At 41.9% G+C, this 22,803-nt stretch overlaps 1 protein-coding gene across 8 annotated transcripts in view; it reads right to left on the minus strand.

Annotated features, from left to right (window-relative positions):
* The window catches only part of RAPGEF6 (Rap guanine nucleotide exchange factor 6), a 136,934-nt gene that overhangs the window by 71,602 nt on the left and 42,529 nt on the right, over positions 1–22,803 (minus strand). For 7 of the 8 annotated variants that reach the window (XM_064521149.1, XM_064521143.1, XM_064521144.1 and 4 more), the window contains 2 exons: positions 21,945–22,014; positions 12,632–12,775 (listed from right to left, as the gene is read on the minus strand). In XM_064521149.1, the coding sequence (XP_064377219.1) occupies positions 12,632–12,775; positions 21,945–22,014 (214 nt within the window). Of the gene's footprint in view, positions 1–12,631; positions 12,776–20,361; positions 20,620–21,944; positions 22,015–22,803 lie in introns of all 8 variants that reach the window. The other variant, XM_064521148.1, reaches the window with a different exon arrangement.

Consider the following 22,803-nt stretch of genomic DNA (forward strand, 5'->3'; position numbering starts at 1 on the left):
CCGGGCTTCAGGCACACGTTCAGCTGCAGCTCCCCACAGTGCAGTGCTGCACGCTTCCATAAATAATTGGTGGTAGCTCAACATCAGACCCCAAAACTAAAGCAATCTAGAGACGAAAAAAATCTGATATCGAGACAGCTCCGCAGGGCTCACGGTCCAAATAAGCATGGTACCAGGCAGGAACAGCGAACTGCTATTCTCTTTTTAAGCTGGATTTTAAGTTTTCACGGAATCTTGGGGAAAAAACCTTTGATCTACAATCTGAAGAAAAAATTACCTTTGTTTCTTAATACCGCTTTCTTTCTACGCCTGAAGGACCACTCCTAACGTTGCTATGCATCATCTTCTCTTTATCCTCCCATAATACTATCCAAAGCCTCCTGACTGTTAAATAAATCCGCATGTCCTAATTGCCTAACAAGGCTAAGACACTGAAAAATGGATTTTTTATTTTTTTAATTTTTTTTTTAGGACAGTAAGGCCTTTCATAATTTAAATGCGTGTTCGGTTAAACAGGGTTAGAGACTTCTCTTAAAGAGCCACAAACTGAAGTTCTGCAAAATCCCAGAGCATCCGTAACTGACAGCAGACACCTGATCGGACAGCACTACTTTTTCCCTGATCGATCAAAAAAAGCCCTTTGTGCAAATACTGCAGCGAAGACAAGCGATCGATCCGCAAAGCGGCCACGCACCGACCACGAGGGCACAAAGTTGCCGACACGCCAGCGAAGCGAGGGCCGGGCTGCGGGGCACGAGGGGGCTGCAACAGAGCCCAGCCCCAAACGGGTACCTGCTCTGTGCCCCCCCCCCTTTTATTTATTTCTTTTTTTGAGGGCAGCAGCTAATGCAGCGCTGTGACTCCGAGCCCAGGGTGGGGGCTGGGGAGGAGCGCAGCTGCCTGGGAAGCAATCTGTCATTTCACACACACTGAAGCAGAGATGCTGCAGGTTAAAATAACACATTTTGATCCAAGTTTGCAAGTGGGAATTTCCCAGTGCAGCACCCTAACACCGAAATACTCCAGCACTAACAGGAGCTGCACTGAGAGGTCACTTGAACACGTTTGAGTACTTCCAGCCTTTTTGGGAAGGGGGGCAATGCCAGCCGGAGCGCTGCACGCGGTGCCAGCTGCAAGGCGAGCCGCAGGCATCCCCACGCCACCCCGGCAGAGCCTGCTGATTTAGCACCGCTGGCATGCTCCTCCGATTTCTCCTCGCCATTTAGCTCAAGCATCTTAAATGAATCGCTGTACTTCTGCGGCAAGGTTACCCCTCATTAGGGCTTCTCAGGAATTCCTGTTTTTTTAAAAAAGAGGAAAAAACCAAAAAACACCTCTCCACCCTGTTCCTGACCGCTTTAAACAAACGGAGGGAGTGGAAGCAGTGCTGCGAGCTCCCCTCGGTTCCTCCTTCAGGGTGCCGTTAGGTGCTACAGCTGCTTACTGAGGCACGCCGCTTTCCACAGCAGCACGAACACGCTGTAGCAAAATCCTGCTGAAAGATCTGCAGGATTCGTAAGTCGTATGAAAATATGATCCATCCTGGGGGAAGGAGCGAGGGAGACGGGGAGGGAGCGGGCGAGGGAGGGAGGGAGGGAGACTGTCATCATAACTAAAGTGATGTAAGCTTCTAAATTTAGAACCAGCAATACAGAAGGAACAATAAAAAGGCACCATGGATTCAATTTCTCCATTGCTCTGGTACTACCCTAACCATCCTTTTTCAGCTGTTGTGCTGAGCACGGAAAGGTCATCTCCTATTTGCAGCATTTTGGATTTATGTATTTTATAATACTTACATATGCTGGTGAGTCATGGCTCTCCTGCAGCCCCACGGCGTGGCACACACATGCTCTGCCCGCGCGGCCCAGCGCGGCATGATCAGCACAACAAACGCCAACAACGCCGGCCCCCACCCGGGAAGCCCCCTCTGCTATGGGGTCCAATAAAAAGTTCACTTACACAGTTTGAACAGGGATGATTCATCTCGCTCCTCCCTTCCTTCCTGACATCTCGTTTCAGTGGGGTGGGGAAGTTCGGGAAGGTACACAACCAAAAAAATCCCTTCTGGTGAGAAGGGTATAGGCATGAGCGGATACCAGGCCAAACCCAGAAAGCAGAAGGGCTGGTCTGTGCAACTGAATCCCCTCCGGAGACACTGAAAATATGAAAACTCAGATATCCCACATGAAAATCCCAAACACATTTACGGTCTTGCTCATCTAAAGCATTACCTTAATGTAGTCTCAAAGCTGAAGCCACAGCCCAAACCTAATACGGAGCCGAACATAACTTCCTCAGCTCCCATCTAACTGGTAGGGCAGCTACAGCCTCAGAACTGGAAACAGCAGAAACCACTGCTGTACATATTCATTTGTTTTTAAAGTTGATAGCAAATACAAAATACCACTTCTTCTGCCTCGTTTATCAAAACTACGTCTCAAGATAAAATGAGCAGATTCAGAATATTTAGAACATAAGGTACCAGCACATCCCTTGGAAGAAAAAGCCTCCCGACTAAATGACCTTGAGAGCAATACATTAACTCCACAGATGAGGTTAAAATCATTAAAATGCCACTTCAAATATTTTCTCTATCATTTTTCTTAAGGCTTAACACCAAACTGAAAGCCTGAAAGTAGAAGAGGGAGGGAGAGATTTGATTGCTTCTACCACTATCAGCAACGTTTCAAAATTTCTAAGCATGGGTGATTATTTTAAACAGTCAACTTTCATTTTTAATGGACAGGTTATCCACGTTGAAGATTATATGCGACTATGTTAAGATTATACATGCGAGTATTATATATGTGAGTACTACCTCAAGCATGACATCTTATGGACATGTTTTTTCCAGGAACAGATCCATGTCTGGAAGCAACACACCCTTTTTTTAAAACAGGGTCTAAATCAGACTTGTTTGGGCTCAAGCTTGCTCCATGTACGAGAATCTCAACCCAGCTTCAGGTTGGGATCAGCCAGGCCTACAACCTTGAGTGGTAAAAACAGTAGAAAAAAGGGTGGATGAGAAAAAGAGTGGGAGAAAAAGCACTGACAAGAGTGTCCTCAAGACCAGGAGGGGAGCAGAAAGCTCCACCATACCCACTGACCTTCTCCAACAGCTGCGCTAGCTGGGTGACCACAGCACGAAGCATGGATCAGGCTGGAGTCCAGCCCTCCCTCCCCAAATCCATAAGGTAGCACAGCACAGACCTGAGATAGGGCTTGCTGCCTCAGGTCACCCGTTTCAGCACAGCAGCTCCCAAGCTTGTCCATTAGCTGCTATCACCCAGCCCCTGTTGCCTTCAAAAACAGAAAGATGACTACACTCAGAAATGCTCCAGCATGGTTCAGTTTCCCTCCCTCCACCGAAAACAAACAACAGTTATTCATATCAAATTTAAAAAACTGATCATAACAGATAAAGCAAAAGACTGGCGAGACAATTTAGCTACCCTTCAATTTGGTAAACCATTGCAGATATTTCATCACAACTGTTTACAAAACACTAAAAGAAATAAAGTGAAAATTGTAACAGCAATACAAGTTTCTAGTTTGTTGAGGCTACAGTATCTCAAACAAAGCCTAAATCAAACATACAAAACCAAAAGCTTTAATACAAATAATTGGCAATAAGCAACTCTGACTTGCGAAAAAAACAAGTATCAACAAGGAATTAAGCTACGCTGATTGTCCCATTTACTGTCAAAGAGTTCCTTTAATCAAATACTTCAAGTATTTCATCTGTCAAATATTTCCCCATTAACAGAGTTTCTACATATCAAATATAAAATTAGGTTTGCTATTAAACTTCACTGGAAACACCGGTCAGTTCTATGCAAAAACGAAGACATTCTTCTAGCTGTTCACCATTACACGTAGTGGTTTTCACGCCAAGTTTTTCAAGCAAAACAGGGCATCCAAATGCTTGCATATAGACTGACTTACTTTCTGAATGGTGATTTTAAGTGAAAATTGCACAGGATAACCTCAGTCCCAAGTTTGGTCCAGAAGGTCTCAGAAGGGCATTACTGGGATAAATTTTAATATAACATTTTCAAATTCTAAGTTAGAAAAAAATTCTGATTTAAAGATAAAATTGAAGACGACAACATCAGTCCTTTAACGAAGCCCTTCAATGTCAGGTAACGCTCAACCCAACAACCCAAATTTACAATTCCTTAGGCTAAAATACAAAATCACTTCTCACAAGATTACTTCCCTCTAAGGTATGCTAAGCCTATACGTAAGTGAAAGGCTGAGCTGGCTATAAATGAGAATATAGTTGGGCTGGTGTACTTCAGTGCAGTATATTGAACAGAAACAGCCCAGGCAGAAGATAAGAAACAAAAACCAGATACATGCTCCCTCTCTGCATACAGGCTACCAGCTTGACGGCTGCTACCCCATCACAGCCTTCTACAAAAAGCCACTCAGATGCCATAAAAAAAAAAAAAAAAAAAAAAAGAAGGAGGAGGATCTGACAAAAATAGCAACAAATACATGAAAGGTTTTAAAGTCCCATAAAAGACTGACAACACATTTATCAGGTGTACAGCACTGCTTTTCACCATTAACAACCTGAATGACATAATACCATTACGCTCAGTGGGGACAACACTTAAAAAAAACAGTCTCAATATATTCTGCATAAGAGGCTGCTTATAAAGAATTAATGATTTTGGAACTGCCACCCAACCCCTCAGGGTCCATCAAAACAGAGATTAACTTTCTGGACCTGCTACATAAAATATCTTCTCAGGGATTTTCCAAGGAAGTAAGTTAATTCCTATGACGGTGTAAATTTATCTGTTTGGTGAAAGGAGGAGGAAGAAACCAATAACTAATTATTGTGTGGACAGTGCATTAGTAATGACATGAATTTATTTCTTGGGCACTTTAATTTACAAGGATAGCTAGCATTTTTGCAAGGTAGCTCGGCCACAAGCTGCCACAGAAGATGAGGCACGAGAGTCAATCCTGCCGCAGCAATGCGAGCCCTAGTTTAGGTCAAGGTCTGAGCAGTTCTCTAGTCCAGCCCCAAACACCCGAGTGCAAGGTCTCCCTGCGAAGGACCAGGTGCTCACAACCGATTTCCAAACAATTCCAGACCTCCTGGTGAAAGTGCGCAGCTGTGAAAACGCTACCGCGTTTGGGGTGCAGGGAGGAAATCCGTGCAGAAACATCCACCACTTCTGCTTGCGTTACCACACAGGCAACCCCAGTTCTGCCGGCTGCTGCTCCCCGCGCAGCCGAGGGAAACGCTGCTCCCGACCGCCTGCAAGGGGCACGCCGGCACCCCGGGCCCTCCCGCTCCCACCAGCGCCTGGGCAGGGAGCAGCTGCACCAGTAGTTAGGGGCTTGACTTATCCAAGGAGATGGCTTAAATAAATAAATAAATAAGATAAATTACGGTATAAACACTGTAAAAAGAAAAAGCTGCTGTTCCTTAATGCAGTTGGCAGAATACAAGTCCATGTGGCAAAAATTAGCTTTTTCTCCAGCTACATAAAAGGTTATTTTCCACACACACTGCAGACGAAGCCCCAAGGTAAGAGTGGTGAAGCTGGCCCTGTTAGCAGTTTCAGAACGTAGCTCCTTTTCCTAACAGCAACCCGATATATTTCTCAAGAACTGAAGCTGGTAATCTGGCAAACCATAAAGACCGTCAGTCTGCCCCGCCGGGGAACGATGCCTCCACCATGACACGTGGCAAACTGTGCCATCCCTCCCCGCCACGTGCTTTCGCACAGGCAAAAAAGAGAGAGAGATGCTGCACAAAACCATCAGCAGCCTGACCAAACCTGAGTAGATACAGGTGCCTACCTAAAATAAATCCTCCACAGTTTCAGGTAATAAGTTTCACTTATGCACCATTCTTAAATGCTGCTGAACAGCTGCACACTTCACCTCAAAATTGAGGCGATTTCTGTAATTCACCATTTATATATAGTCTGCCTGTCAAGTCTGCAAAGTCTTGAGGGGAAACTCCTGAACAGAAGTTTTTAATAACTACAGCCACTTTCATTATGGATAAATCAGAGCTACAAATTGCATATATAGTTGGGTTTTTTTTAAGAAATTTTAATCTGAGATCACAGATTTTTAGCAGAATGGTAACACACATTTTTAGTACATGTTTTCTGATTTCATACATAACATATCGAAGTTACTACCCTTTGGAAACTGCAGACGCTCACTCATTGGTTTGGGAAGCACCAGTGGGCTGCAGGAATTCCCAGGAAGAATGGTAATGCACCGTTCACGGTGAACATCGGAGTTTTAGTTGATGATCATCACAAGGAGTGACAGACCACCTCATGAAGAAGTCCCTGGCAGTAACGTGGCCGACAGAGCTAGCATACAGAACCAGCACAAACAGCGAAATGGGAGCAGAGACGCTTTTGGTGGTTTTCCCCTTGCTTACAAAAGCAAACAAAAGCGCATCGAAGACGCCACCTCAGCAAATTCGCCGTGAACGCCAGACGCCGAGCCCGGTTTCTCGCGCTGGGTGCCATTTTAGATCCGAGTTCACCTCCCCGCTTAACCCGCGGGCTGGCGGGGAGCCAGAGGAGCAGTCTCCTCCAGCACCTGACACCAGTAGTTAGGAGAACTGCTTAAGTGATACGAGGATCACCCATCCTCTCCCCCGTCCCTGCGGACAAGCAGGTCAGGTGACAATAATTTCAGTTCTGAGACAGCGCAGAGGCTCCAGCTGCCCGCGCTCCCTTCCTTTCCTCGGCATTTCTGGCGGTGTGGATGCAGGGCGCTTGGCAGAGCAGCCGCTCTCCTCCAAGCACTAACCCCGCGTGCAGTGCTATAGGCTGTGCTTAGATGTCGGGCTCAACCACCGGAAGCAGTCTGTTCCTTCCAGGCTGCTCCGGAGACGAACGCGCTGCAGACATTGCTGCTTTGGGATCACAAAGAGAGGAGAAACCTGTAAAATGGCCAGAGCAGGGCACGACGCCCAACAAGCACGGGCACGCGCGAGCCTTGCCGCGGGTCCTCCCGGATAACCGGCGAGGGAGGCACGCGTGCGCTGCTGCTCGCCGGCGTGTTCAGCCTGTGAATTGGGGTCTGAGCCGTGTCACACACAGCCGAAGGCAGAACTGAGACACAGCCTAGACTGTTTTTACAACAGGGGAATTTTAAAGGCAGAATCAGAAAAAAGGAACTTGCAGTAATTTCTTTGCATCACACAGTGCCTCTAAGGAAGCTAACAACAAAGTCTTGGTATCGCCAAGCAAACAGCAAGGCTCAGGCTTCAACGGGACCCAAATTTCATTCAGACTCTTCACATTAATTTAAGATTCTGTCAAACTCGATAAGTATCAAAAAGAGGAACTGAGAGCATAAAAACACATGGAAGAGATGTAAGAAGAGTCGTGCAGCTCTAGAAGAGCTCAAGAACAAGTGATCTAGCCACTCAGATTAGCCACAGCCTCATTAAAACTAACTGATATTCCAAATAAACAGATGCCAGCAGATGCTGCATCAAAGTTTAAGAAAATTTGTCTAGAGGCATGCTGTAAATCAGTTTTAGTTGTTTTAGATCAATAAGAGGTACCATTTCTGCAAATTTACCTGGTAGTTAAAAGTAGATTATAAAACACCCATAGTGTTTTATAGCATTTAAAAGGGAAAGAATTAGTGATGGGAAGGAACTTAATGGGTTTGATCCAGTATATTAAAACATGCCTTAGCTCCTTTCAATTGCGAGATACCCTATACCAGCTCCAGCCTCTGACAGGATTACATTAAGTAATGATCAAAGAACAAGAAACTTGCCACTCAAGCAGTCTTCAGTGACAGACTCCTCTGAAGATAAATGTTTCTACAAGGCTCCAGGAAGATTTTTACATGATGCAAGTACTAAGATACTGTCCTCAAAACTTAATTTTATTATAAATCTCTTAAACTTCATCATCCTCTTCTAAGAGTTGAAAAAAATAGGTAACTTTGCATCTCAGAGGAAGAGAATTACTATTAAAAGGTCGGGGGGGGGTTCTGTTCTATAATTTTAAAAAATTCAGAGAAGAGAAACTGTCAAAAATGTATGTAGGTGACAAACTGGAAAAATATCTTACTAAAAAAGTAACAAGAGATTTGAGCTTACAAGCTTAACTGTCATATCAGAACTTACATCATACTTAAACCCCAGTTGTTTTTGTTTGTTGCAAGAAAAGATGTGTGAAACTTGCTAGCTCACGTTTTTATTTTTTTAATTGTGAAGATAAATATCTGAACTGCCAACTTGCTTAATACTTGATCCAAGAATGACATAGCAATTTAACTTCTATAATGCACCAAAGTTACCATTGAACATTTTTTCCTTAAAAGTGTTGGTATAACAAATAGCTACCTGTTTCCAGACTGGCTTTGGCATTGTAAATACCTGTTACATGTTTATAACAGTTATTGTTATGAGGCTGTAAATCAAAAAAACTACACAGTTTGGAGCATAGCTGAATAAAGATGATCACACCAGACTCACTCTCTTCTTCTGTAATTAAAAAAAAAACAGTTGCATTATTTATTGGCTTGAGCACAAGACTAAGAAATGGAAATGACTAAAGATTCATCCAAGTTCTGATAACAACCTGCTGCCTGGCCCTAGCTCCTGTCTGGATTCTTACCTACGTGAGAAAGAGCTATACTGCCAATCCTGCCCCAAAGCCAAACACTAGCAAGCAGGCTCTTGAAAGCAAGGGCAAGAGCAACGAATACCAGCGGCACAGGCCCTTCCGAGGCAGTAAGCCTGAGCAAGAGCTTCCACCAAGTGCTGGAGCCTCATGCTTCCCGCAGCCAGGGCCCTCTGCAGTGTGCACGAGGATGCAGATACTATTGAGTGACAAAACAGAAGACCGAAAACGCACAGGGGATACAGAGATACCATGCAGATACTATTGAGTGACAAAACAGAAGACCGAAAACGCACAGGGGATACAGAGATACCATGTAATTATGGCAGATGCTCTAAACTGCAACCATGACCTTCCCCGGCACGTGACCCAGCATGTCAGAGGCATCCCCCATCTCTTACTTATCTCTTACTTGATGGGCAGCAGTGCAGAGTTCAGATTTTTTTTTTTCTTAATACTAAACACACATCTACTCCCAGGATTTTGCTGGGCTTGCTATGCTGCAGAAGGAGAAAACCCACCACCAGCAGAAGCCTGAGGGAGGGACGGGGAAGTCCCGGGAACCCTTTCAAGGGCCAGCCAGGCCTCAGACTATTCACTTGCCTAATGAGAGCAAGTCTGACATACTTTGCATATGTATTGCGAGAACAAATGCATGTCATTAAGCACTTTGAAGACATAAGCAGTAACATAAACCTGTTCAGTCTGAGTGAGGGGAAAGAAAGAAAAACATTGTCAGCATATGTTCACTGTATTTTTCTGCAAAAAAAAAAAAAAAATTAATACTTATACTGCAGGAAGCCAATGTTCTTATGGATCCACAAAAGACAGCACAGGAATTTAAACAATAACTCCTTCACCAATCAAGGAAACCAACCAGATGGTGTGCTTTCGCTTTTAACATTACTGAATTAGCCTTCATTTGGGGCGGGGAATACCAACAATAATTTGAATGTCAGTTATTCTAAAGATAAACTAACTATTAAGGCTCTTTTCCTAAGTAGAGAAAGGAAGAGCTTCAAATATTGTAATAACTATTTAAAAATATTATTTGAAGCATCAGCACACAACTCTATTTCATGGCCAAGCAAAGGGATTATTACAGAATCTGTTCCAACAAGAACAAGCATGGAGCTCCATGCAAGAAGTAGATGCAAGCTGACATCACAACTTAATTAGTAACATTTTATAAAAATAAAGATTAAGGTTAATCAAACATGAATCTCACTGTATTTAATGTGCAGACACTTAAGGAGTTAATGGAGATTGCACAGATAATTCCCTCTAAAAGCAAACACAGGAAAGCCTCCATTTAACCATGTAAGGAAGAATTCTAAGCTGGGATAAAGGGACATTGTATCTCAATACCCCCATGACTTCAGTTTTCTTCAGAAAGCAAAAAACTACCTGTGTCAGAGAGACCGTGTATTAAAAGCTCAGATAATGTTTGCTGTGAACTCTATAGCATCATATCGCTGGCACCCGCAGGACTCATTACAGACCAGCCATACTGCAGCAACCCACGCGGAGCAAAGGGGCCGCACAAAAGGTCTATCAAGCCACATTCAGCATCTGTCAGCAGCGTTTAGCAACAGGCCGGAGAGCGAAATACAACACTGCATTTATTCATTAGCATTATACCAAGGAGGAAATCTGCTGGCGAGTTTGTAAACAGTTTTCCCACTCTGCCAGAAACGTTATTTCGAGATCTCGTCAAATAGAAGTTTCATTGAGTCCCTCCTCCTCCTCCCCGTGCTCTCGTGGGCTGAAATGAAGGGCTACAGTATAAAGCCTGAGTTCTTCAAAACCGCTGGGAACCAACGATCACGTATCAGCAGCCCAACATAGCTAAGAGTTAAACCCAGACACAGCAAACAAACCATGCCTCTGACAAATTGATTATTTTACCAGATTACGATGGAATATGGAAAAATACATGCACCCATTTTTGTTTACTTGTCAAATAGGCAGCTGGTTATCTTGTTTTGATTTCTTAGTCATCTGTTGAGTTACAAATTACTTTTCACTACACAAAGTGCTGCGAGTATGACGCTTTCCAATTAGGAGCTTACACAGTCTGCAAAGAAAGGACTGGTATTGCAATTCAGACAGCTGAGAGCCAAACAGCTTGCAGATTTGTCATCAGAAATGGGGTTGTTTACTCCTCGCCACTTAGCATTCGCTCGCCTAGGAAAATGCCTAGCATTGTTAATAGGATGCTTTTTATATATCCCTGATATAAAAACAGATTTAGGAACACACTGTTGATTTACAAAGTTTATATCACTTCCCATCAAATGCTGATCAAATTATATATACTCATAAACCTGAGCAGAGTGTCCTATTCGTAACAAGAAACTATACACGCAGAAACAGGCACACGCTCCCGGTGGTGGTTAACACGTAGAAATAAATTAACATGAAGAAAAATCCTAACAAGGACATAATCTGTTGACTAATCACAATCGGCAAGTGTACCCCACTGACACCTTGCGTCGATAACTGACAATCTCCGAAATCAGTAAAAAGCCACGCGACGTGCTAGTTCTCAGAGCGAAGCTTCCAAAGACGAGAGGCGCAGCTAACATCAGCCTCAGCCGCTCCCGAGACTCTCCTCCCCTATCAATTGCTCCAAAGACCTGAAGGCTACGAATTACTCTGAGTGTTTATTCAATGCTACAGAAATACCAAGGCTGGGGTGGAGGGGTGGAGAAGAGATAAGAGATTTTGTCATACAGAGGTTGGAATTTAATTCCCAATGAAGTCTGATGCATGACTGCCCAAAGCTTGAGGATATAGTATCTCATTTCTTCAGTAACTAATTCAGATTACACACTAATGATAAAACACCAACACATGTGACAGCTCTTGAAATGAGATGGCAGAGGATGTTAAACTTCAAGAAGCATATTCATGTCCTGTTACAGCACTGAGAGCCTTTCTGCTTAGGACGACAAATGCCTATAACCTTTACTGCCAGAAATGCTAATGTTGTGGGAGGTCTAAAATCGCCTCCTGCATTCCATCAATTAACAACATGCAAAAAAATAACAGTTTATTCTGAAACAGAGGAAAATTTTAAGCCTTGAACTAACTGCACGCTTCAGATATTTTGAAGTATAGCAACTAGGAGAGGTTTTGTAGCTCTTGGGGAGATGAAGGGGACAGAGGGGAAATAAAGGGGGGAAATTAAGTTTTGGGGGGGTAGGGGTTGCTCTTCTGGGTATGAAGGCTACTCAAGGTTTATATATTTCAAAGTTAATATCATGTTTTAGCCTTTGATTTTCAAGGCAAATACCTGTAACAATTATTTTCATTGAAATAATTTGTCTAAAGCACATATGTATCCTGCTACTAACAGGAAGTTTATGTGCAAAAAATAATTAACGGCAAAAAGAAACCTTCATAAAAGCACTGTGGCCTGAAAACCACAGCTATACGTGCCTTTGCGCAGTACAGACTGTGGAGCTTGTGATGTTATTTAAGAGCAGCAAATGAGTTGCCATTACTCCTTTGAATGCTTGAATTAACATTCTGCTATTTTTAAGTAAACATGAGGTAAAGTATCAAGATAGTGTTAATACTGCACTGAACCAAATCTGTGATTGACTCAATTTCAACACAGCCTAACCTTACTAAGGGGGGAAAAAGAAAAAAAACGCTACATCTTAAGAGAATTTCAGATAAAACTGTAACAAAAACACTAACCAAGAATGAAAGTTTCTGACCAGCAAACATGGAAGTTTCATCACTGCAATGCTCAACTGAAAAACCATAAGCCAAACACCTCTTTTTCAGCATAGTGCTTGGTTCTTCACTACCTCCAAAGGTGTTCAAAGCCATAGCACTCTCTTGCTCCCCAAGAAGAAGAAAATATTTACCAATACAGCAAACCAACTGGTTCAGCCCATCAGCTTTTCTTTTATACTCAAAGCAGCCAGCAGCACAGACCTGAGACGCTGAAGACGCCCACCAGCGCCCGCACTCACCGAGAGGTAACTGCTGGCATCGACGTTGTCGGTGATGGTCTGCCGTTCCCCCCGCTGGTTGATCTTCCTGAACCTTCGGCGCGACTGCCGCAGGGGCACCTCTCTCTGCAGGATGCTTTCCTCATTGTCTTTGGAGTTCTCAACCTGAAACACATGTTCAGGCTCCTGGTTAAACATCCAGTTCTTCCATATCACCGAAAGCCGATGGAGTCTTATTAAGCTCATGAGGAAGGAGCTAACATAAGTTCACAACAGTTGAGTTTTTCTTGAGAAACAGACTACAAAAGCTTCAGAAAACCAGTGCTACATGTCTCAGAACTATGCTATTACAATGAGCTAGAGGCCACAGTTTCCTTCCAGGAAACGGGTTTTTTTTTTTTTTGTTTTTTTTTTTTTTTTAAATAAAAAAGCGCACACGTATCCTCTGAACAATGTCACTTACCAGCAGAAACCCTTTTGCACCCACACCGACTCTACAGCAAGAGATGCATATGCTGCTCATTTCAAGGATATCTTCAACTCAAAAATTACATTTTTTTGAATACTTACAATCTGGTAAAGCCTCTGAATTACATTGTACTTTTTGTGTAATATATTTTTTTTAAACATAAGATGTTCCTAGTACCAGTCACAGCCAAACAACTTTAAATGTCCTAGCTATTTATAGATAACTCTCAGTCCTACTTCATCTATGCCATACTTATTTCCAATCACTTCCAACAGATTATAAAGAAATGACTGGAATTTGTCATGTTGATGTTCAGTTTTATTCATGACTAAACATTAAAAGTGAGGTAAGTTTATCTTGTTAGTAAAAGTCAACATGAAACACTTATCTGGCTAGTTCCAATTCCTTTTTTCTATAAAAAGCAGTCCCATCCTTCCACATTTCCTTCTGATGTGTTGGAAAAATATATCCTAGCAGGAAACAGAGCAGACGTGCATACAAACAGGCTGCAGCCAGGCAAGAAGCTTCTCTGCAATATGTTTACTGTACAGGGGTTTCTACCATCCTAAGAGATTTTTTTTTTTCATCTCAGTTAAAAACCATAAACATAAGATATTTGTACTGAAATAGGAAAAGAACCTCTGTTCTGTATTGTCTCATGTAGCCCTAATCTAAGATACTTGGATAAGCTGGCTCAAAACTCAAATTCAAAAGGTATAAAAGCACAAAAACCAGAAAGAATTAACAGAGAGTAACAAGCATAATGACAAATACCTAAACCATTCACAGAAGCAGCAATCACACTACTTTCTATATTGCCTTCTCCAAACAGATAGGTCTATCTGAGGTCAGAGGAAGATGCAGAGCTTTCTTGGTTATTTTCAATTCCATAGAGAAGAACATAGGGTGACAACACAGCTTAAAAATACACTAGTTAAGAAAGAAAAGCTAACCTCCCATCACTGCTTCATCAAAAGGAAAGCAGCAAAGCCGAGTCCCACTAGCAAGCAAGAACCACGCTTCACTACAATTTTACGATATATTTGCAAAGGCCCAGGACAACGAGCAGCAGACACTATCTAGCAGCAGTATTGCAGCACGCATGATGGTGTAAAGATGTGGAAAATGCAAGGCACGTGGGTGGACAAAATAAAATAGTATACATTTAGTATCATCATAAAAAGTAATCAGACTTTGGGCACTGAAGCCCTTCTTCGCCTACCATAAAATATGGATTAGTTAGCAGTAATGTTGCTCTTGAATTATACAGAACATTTCCTTCAAGTAGTTAAGTCTGGTTTCTTAGAGCTACTCAAATAACAGAAATCATGGCGATTTCCTTTTTACTTTTCTGTATGTGTGCGCTACAGTAAGGAGAACTACTTAAAAAAAATGCATTACTTCCTTTTTCTTTGGGACAAGTGCTGAGCTCCTCCAACAGAACAAACTAACCTGGAAACCGGAGGCTCTCTGGAAAGGCAAGACGTTTACTATTTCAATGCTGAAGACCCTCATATTTTTAAGACAATGGTGAAACAAACATTTACTATAAGATGAAGCTATTTTTCTTCCACAATTCTAACTGAAAACTAAGAAGTGAACATAAATATATTATTTGTTAGCACAAAGGCAAAACAACCAACTGCTAGTGGAAACTAAGAAACTGAGACCACCTGCTTCCTTCAGTTAATACCACTACTGTATAACTGACAAAAAAAGAAAAACACACACACACAGAAAAAGACCTTTATGCTACACAATTTGAAGCGTACTATTAAAACATGTAAGTGGTGTTATTTCCTACTGAATCCATTCCAATATCAGCAAAAGCTGCAGAGGTCTCAAAATCCGTACTTGTCCCCTGTTATATGAGCTTTCATTTGTGGTCTGCTAACTAATTTTTTGAAAGCATTTAATCAGCATTTTGAGTCCAGCTGACCATCAGATCATTTAAACTCATGACTTACACCAGCAGTACAGGCAGCGACATCGACAGTCCAGGGCTCCGTGGCATCTCTCGTTATTCAGCCACGTTTTTGGTTGGTTTTAACCAACAAACAGTGCTACCATTCTCCATAAAGGTGTCAGCTCTGGCTGCATTTACTCTTGAACTTTTCACAAAAACATATCTTCAGCCTCTGAAAAAGCAGAAAAGAGAAACACCAGCGTCCCGTGCTGCCGAGCGTGCTGGCTGTACTGGACGGGCAGAGCAGCCGTGGGCGTCAGGAGCGTGCCTGCTGTCAACGTAGATGCTCCTGTAACACACCAGCTCGTACACACTTGCCAGAGACTGCTGACTATCTACAAGCTCACTCTCTTGAAAATCCTGTTGGTAGAGATCATACTCGGTCTCCTCAACACCCTGGGCAGGACAGACGCTGCCACAGTGAAGTTAAGCCTCTCCGTGGATGCCGACTGGAGGCCCCAGGCTTTGGAGCCAGGGGAGACCTCTTCTAGGGCCCCAGGCATGGGGAGCATCTGGCTGGAGAGGAAAAAACATGCTGCCAGGTCAGATGGAAGAGGCAAGTGGAGAAGATTACGGGCAGATGAAAAAGGAGGAAAAAAGAAGAAAAAAGCAGGAGTAGAGGAGAAAGGAGAAAAAGGGTAGGAGCATGGTAAGTAGACGACAAATACAGACGAGCACCAAGATAACGTACACAAGCATGGACAAGGGAGGTAAGGAGAGAAAAAGAGAACAAGTAGGCCTGGGAAATCAGGCAAGCTAAAGAAAGAGAGGAAGAGAGAAGTGGAAGGAAGACTAGGAGGCCCCAACTTTTACTGCAAAACAACACTGACCTTTTGTAATTAAAGATTTGTTAATTCGGTACACTCAGACAGGTCAACCCTGAGTAAGATAACTTGAACTCTGGAAATGAAATTTCATTCAGGTATTGGAAATGCAATAGTCTATATATGATCTACAACTCAACTGTGCAATATTCTTAATGTTTTGGGGGTTTATGAGGTAAAGTTTTAACGCTATGGGTCAGTAACTGCTTAAAAATTAGAGACTGGAGAATGTCTAATACTTTCAAAACACAAGAAAAAATGTTTTGACCTCCCAAGCTCTACAGCTGAATTGCTACCACAGGATTAGAACATGGATACTGCAGACTAACAAACAATGCTTGTGAGTAGCAAGAGATCCATCACGTAGAAAAACTAAATTTAGTATCTGGTAAAGCAGAAATGCAATCCGGCTTTTCATACTTAGACAAGATCTGAGAAGGCATGGAAAGCAAAAAGATGCCTTAGTTCTTATTCAGTAATGTGCAATCCTGCCTTCACCATGATAGAGTGATCATAAACATATGCAAAAATGAGTAAGAGTCACCACAAGCATATATCAAAATAGCACAGTTAACAGACAGCAAGCAATGCTGAAAGGCCTCACTTTTAAACTGGCCTGTTTTGCTTTGTGCATCCTGCTCTGGCAGGGCCCTAAGTTAAAGTGGAGGGGATGCCAAAACGCAGGTGCAACAGCGAGGAACTGCGCTGGACCTCCTAGGCCACCCACAGCCTTGCATCCCTACAGGACACACCTTTTCCCCATCCTGGTGAACTGCTGCCCCAACAGGCTTCTCAGTACTTCAGTATGTAACAAAAAGCCTGGAATGACATATTAACTGGCTAGTTCCTTATCAAGGGTGTTTTATTAATCGTGAATATTGGCATCTGCAGAATCCTTCTGTACGAACAGCTTCAGCCACAACACACGCTGCCATGTAAAAGCGAGGAGGATCATACGATTCTCCTCAATTTCACTCTATGCTCAACATTGGCAATGAAATATTTTCATCTCCAAACATTATGCTGCTCTTCGGAAATCTTCTGCTTGAATCTACAGAAGAAAATAAAAGCAGCAAGGAAAAACAGAAGAGAGACTTCAATACATTGAAATATGCTGCAATTTTGGGCTATGGACTTAAATGATAAACAGGCCTACTAATTCAATATATTGTTCAGCCTCCAAAATATGAGCTACAAGGCCTGTTCACATACTGTCATCCTCATTAACTTAAGCTGACCACATTTTATGGCTTTCAAAATGGGTCAGTTCCCAGGGGATTCCCATTATGAAACTGATTTACATTCTAAAAGCAAAGGGAGAAAGAGAATGAAAAAAAATCCTATTTTCCATATATATATGCAGTGAAATCAGTAAACTATTGTGCATTATGTTAAAGTGGCTAATTCTTTTGCTTGAAGATAAATATTCATCATATATTACACCTCAATCAGTATGCTGCAAATTAAAAAACTTATCTCCTGGTGGGGGGGGCACAGAAATTAAAGAAATTAAAAGAAATTAATAAGAATTAACCAGGGAAATGAAACTTATACACTTGGTGTCAGAGCAAGCCATTGGCAATATGCATGCCACCAGACTAATGCCCTTTTCTCTCCCCATTTGAAGCCCTACAAAGAAAAATGACAGTAAGTAGTTGCTTTAGCCACATTTACCTGTAAAATATGAATTTCAAAATAATGAAGAAACAACTCTCCAACTTCTGGTTTTGACTTTCCTGGAGAAAAATACACTGAAGGTCCAGAAAAGAACTGAAAATATTTTCAAGTGTCTCTATACTCTTAAGTGGAATTTAGTTACAGAAAACTCAAGAAAGAGGTTTGAAGCACAGAAGACAGTTCGTCAAGCTGCATGTTTGTTTCCAGCAACAACTACTAGGTTTAAAAGTGTTTCATTCAAATGACACACAAGTCAATGGAAAGTTTTTTTGGTTTTTTTTAATCTCATTGTGTTAAGGCTTAACTCATGACTTCTGAGATCTTGACACTGAAAACACTGGCTTCTCCTTCTGACTCTGACAGTGCATTGCTCTCCAAAAATCCTCAGTGTTTTAGCTGCTCAAGTTGCACACACACACCCCTCTAGGTTCTTCATAAAATATTTTGATAAGGTCATAGCACATTCTGCAGAGAAGCTACTCCTACATGTATCTTTATGTATTTTTTACAATAGTGGCAATAAAATCTAACAAGAACTTTGGTATTTCCCAAGAATTTTTACAATTTTACATAGCTTTTGCCCATGGAATATATTTCATATAAACTTGCAAAACAACTTGTAGCGAGTGAGTCACCAGCTCGCACTGTAAGGAAGTTCACATACTTTCCACGTGCACTTCAGGCTGGTCCCACTTCAAACAGCAGCATCACAGCTCTATCACATTTTCGTAGAAAACAACATACCAGGTCCATTAGTGATTATAATACTAATTGTATAAATATTATTTAAGAGTCGTATAGCTGGTTTCTAAGTGAAGTTAGTCTATAGCTGTTACTTGTTTAGAAACAGGCCAAATTTTCCTTTTGGTTACTTGAACTTTAAAGGATTACAGAGACACAAAAGCTCTAAGTGATCAGGTAAATTAACGTTTGTCATTATGTGACATGAGGTCCCCGGAGCATCGGAAGCGCGAGGCTCAGCTCACCTGCGGCAGTGGACATTCCCGCACGCAGCACACCAAGTCCTAGGTAGCGGCCGTCATCAGGCAAGAGTGTGAAGAAGCAGTGACAGCCAGGAGTGCCCGGGGCATTCGCATGCTTGTGGCATGTGCATGGGGCATAGCTGCACCTATCGCTGCCAGAGCAGTCCTGTGGCATCCCTCAAGGCAGAAGATGGGGATAGGCTTCTCGCACTCTTACTAACGGCCTGCCAGGCTCTTCTTTTCTTTTCGCCCATACTAATGCAGTAGCAGGCAATGACATGAGCTGCTATCCTGAAAGTCGCTCATGTATCTAAAGACCTTTTCATCTATTTTTGTCTGCAGCATTTAATACTGACAAAAGTAAAAAGATAACTTGATCTAGAAGCTGGTACTGGATGCTGCCTGAAAATATAATGGTCCTCATGATGAAATCACCATCACAGCCCAAATTAAATCTCGCTTTTATCTTATAAAATCTGTCTTTTCATAATTGCATCCATTCCGTGATGTAATACCTGAATTGGACTGTGAGCTCTCTATGCAAAGCTTACTTCCACTAGCATTGTGCAACACCTAATATACATCTGATTGCTGTAGACTAAGCACCCATTCAACAACATTCAGACAGATATGTCATACTTCCACATTTTGTAAACTGAGAAGAGGGGAAGTATTTATAAAGTAATTCTATATAAAGTAATTCTATAAAATTTAATTTAAATTTAACAATCACCCCAGTGTATGGGATAGTGTTCTCGTAATCTGGTGCTCGCAGGAGGGAAAGCTTAGCGACCTGCACATAGGAGCTGTGCCCTCAGCAGACTCCCTCCTCCAGGCACGCTTGGTTCAACGGCAGCTGGGGATTTTAGTGCACGTGACCCCGAAGGGACTTTGACCAGAAGGCTTGCAGTACTGTTTCATATCTCTGGACAGAAGCTTTCACTAGGTTTTGAGGTCTTTAAAGCCTATTTCTCTATTTGACTAGCTTCATGACAGCCACTTCAGAATATTAGTTTCTTCCACATCACTATAAATAACTGAAGTCAGGAGAGATCCTAACATTTGAGGTGAAATATAATGGAAAGACCTAGAAAACTCCTTACTTCAGCTCTCGGGGAAAAAGATTATACCTGAAATATCTGGACTAATGCAGAGCAAGGAAAAGAAAATATCAAGTCAAGTGAAACATGACTGTGAGGCTGGTTTTTGTTTCTGTCTAAAATCCAGGCCTTCCAGACAAAGCCCTTCCAATAAAGCTGCTAGGTGGTCACCATCCTTATTGTCACGTTTGATGAAAATTACAGCTCCGACCAAATCACTCTTCAGCCCATAACTGTATTGCAAAATGCTCGAATAAGAGTTGCACACAAAATTGACAGCCAAAAAGCTGCTTACCATAGCTAGGCAGGAAGCCCAAGGAAAGCTTCATGCCATGAAAGAATAATGGTGGGCAGGAAAAACAGAAGTGTTCCAGGAGCCTGCAAACAGGAAAGCCTCCAAGCACTCTGCAAGAGCTTAAACACAAGTCTATTGCACTGAAATCAATAGTTGCACCATTCTCAGTGAAACCAAACTGTTTCAAAATGCGGTCAATTGTTTGAAAAGAAATCCTAGGTAACTCATGAACATTTCAGCTGTTTATTAATCTGTTCATCACCTCTGACTGCATCTATATTAGCAGTTTAGTTTGGAGTGTGCATTTGAAGCAAAACTCTTGATTTTCTCAGCTTGCAATGCTATGATTCACACTGCAAAGCAGTATCTGAGAGCACAAACTGGATTCCCCTTTGGATAAAATTAAGCTGGAAGATACACCCCAGAAGCACATTTACCTTGCTCCCAGCCATTAACAGGCATTCAATACATGGGGCTAGATTAGACTAGTCCGAGGCAAAACGTCCTGAAACAAAAGGGACATGGACACTGGATCCTCAGCACCAACGGTTTCACTCTATGAATCCGCCCCGTTATGCAGCACTGCTTGTTAAAGGCCATGTCTGCATCAGCAGAGAGCACTGAAGTCCCATAGCTGTCTGCTTCACAGGAGCCAGCATCAACTGCAACGTAGTCTCAAAGCTCTCAAGCTGGTGCTGCAGGAGGCAGACAGATCTATTTGTACCTAAACACATAACTGTCAAAAACCAGCTCATGACAACACAGGTAAGAGACCTCCCCGATAGTCCCGCAAGTGGTTCCTCACGGTATGGTAACTATTGCAGCATGCTGCCCAAACCCATTTTCTACGCCTAGTTTAAAATGGGGCGAATAGTTGAGGTGGACTAACAAAACGCTACATGATATGGTATGCTTAAGGTACATTTTTGATTTTATGGTATTAGCTTCACAACATGGCAGACTGTAGCTTAAAACTATCTGCTGCAGCGAAGAATATTACTGATGCTATCAAAGCCAGTGAGCAGAATCAGACTGGCACTGCACAAAAAGGCAGGCACACAGGACTGCAAATGTACTAAATACTGGACATCTGTGATGGCCGCTGCTGTTACTATACCGTGAGAACCAAATTAACTTCTCATAGAAGCGGAATATTCACATACTCAGTAAGAGACACCATCAAATACTAGTTTTAATAGTACCATATCCAGATATAAGGAAGCTAAATCAATAGCAGTTTGGAGAGCTGAGCCAACTTAGTAGGCATGCTGCTTCTCACTACAATGAACATTTTTGTCCCAGCTTTGTCAGCAGCAGCATATAAGGTCCAAGCTGATAGAGACCTTCCTGAGTCACAAGTACGACCAGTCGCACTCTGCTAGAATACAACGTAGGCATGCACTATGGAAAAAGCAATCCTAATATTCCAGCTGCTCATAGTATATGTACATCAAGCTAGGGAGAACTGAATTATAATCTGTAAGCACATAGGAACTTGGCAATATTAGCATGTATTCTAAAGAATTTCCATAGAAATTTCCCACAGAATTTCCTTTAAAGTAGAAGGAACCTTCTCTCACCTAAAAGTCTTCACGCTAGGTGGAACTGCAAAAGCTAAGAGTGCCTTTCCCACCAGCCCCAGCACTGCTGGCATGTCTAGCAAAAAACAATGCAATGGAGTGTGTGGACGTGTGTGTGCATGTAAATATTGAAGACAGCACACTACTGTTGCCTGACTCAGGAATACTTAAGTCAGCTGTAGCTGATATGTCTCTGAAACTCGAGAAGTAAACATTATTTTAGAAAGAATGACAATCGTCCTCATCATCATTACCCATCTAGATTAAATTTACATAACTATTGTTGTTACAAAAGTAGCCCTAAGTATAATTGAAGTCAAGGCAATTTTGCTGCAGTTTTTATAAAATACTTTACAATAAGCTTTCTGCTACAAGACACCGAAAGAATCTGCTGAAACTTGCAATAGATTTAAATACATTCGAAAAAAAATCTGTCTTACCACAATCATTTCTGAAGGCTCCAGTATGATACATTCGCATCCCCGTTTTCCTCCAGACTGCTTGCCAAAACTAGAGTGGCATAGAAGAAAAAACACACAAAAAGAATGAGACAAACAGTCCCTTTTATCTTTTCAGTAATAAAAATAATTCACAGTGGTGCATATTACAATATCTACCCCTCCCCTCCAAAAAGAGGGAGAAACTAATGAAAGCTATTGTGTTAAAAACTCTAACACTATAGTAGCGTCGTGATTTTTAATTTACTCTGCACCTCTTATCACAGCCTATTATAGAAAGCTTAAACATAAAGCATACTCTTCTGTAAGATTATTATTATTTGCAGATATTCAAAAACATTCACAATGGATTTCACTGTTGACAAGAACACATTAGTAAGTGTTAATTAGGCACAATACATGCTTTGTAAAAACAAATAGACAGAAATTTCAAGAACTCTGAACTATTTCTTTGTGCACAGCATTTTTATCAGAATTCCCTTAACTCCACATCCACCCTTCATTCTCCCAGCAAGCTCTTCTCTAAAATTTAGCCTTAAACTTGACTTCTGTCTATGTTGGTTCTTGTACTGTCATTGTGAGCATACCATGAGTTGTTTAAAAATATGAAAAAAAATCCTCTAAAGAATATATTACAAAAAGCAATAAAATGAGAGGAAGAAAGGCTAAAGTCAAGCAGATGTGCTTCAGCTGATTCACTTCAAAAAGCTACTACCTTCAGGACACCTAAAAACACCTAAAGGCACTTACACTAAACAACTGATTGCTAAAACTTTCAGGTCTTCTTTCCTGCTTTCTCCATACAGCATGTGATCCAGGCATCACAGTTTTCACTATTCAC

Source organism: Dromaius novaehollandiae, chromosome 15 (assembly GCF_036370855.1).
Source record: "Dromaius novaehollandiae isolate bDroNov1 chromosome 15, bDroNov1.hap1, whole genome shotgun sequence".
Taxonomy (NCBI): domain Eukaryota; kingdom Metazoa; phylum Chordata; class Aves; order Casuariiformes; family Dromaiidae; genus Dromaius; species Dromaius novaehollandiae.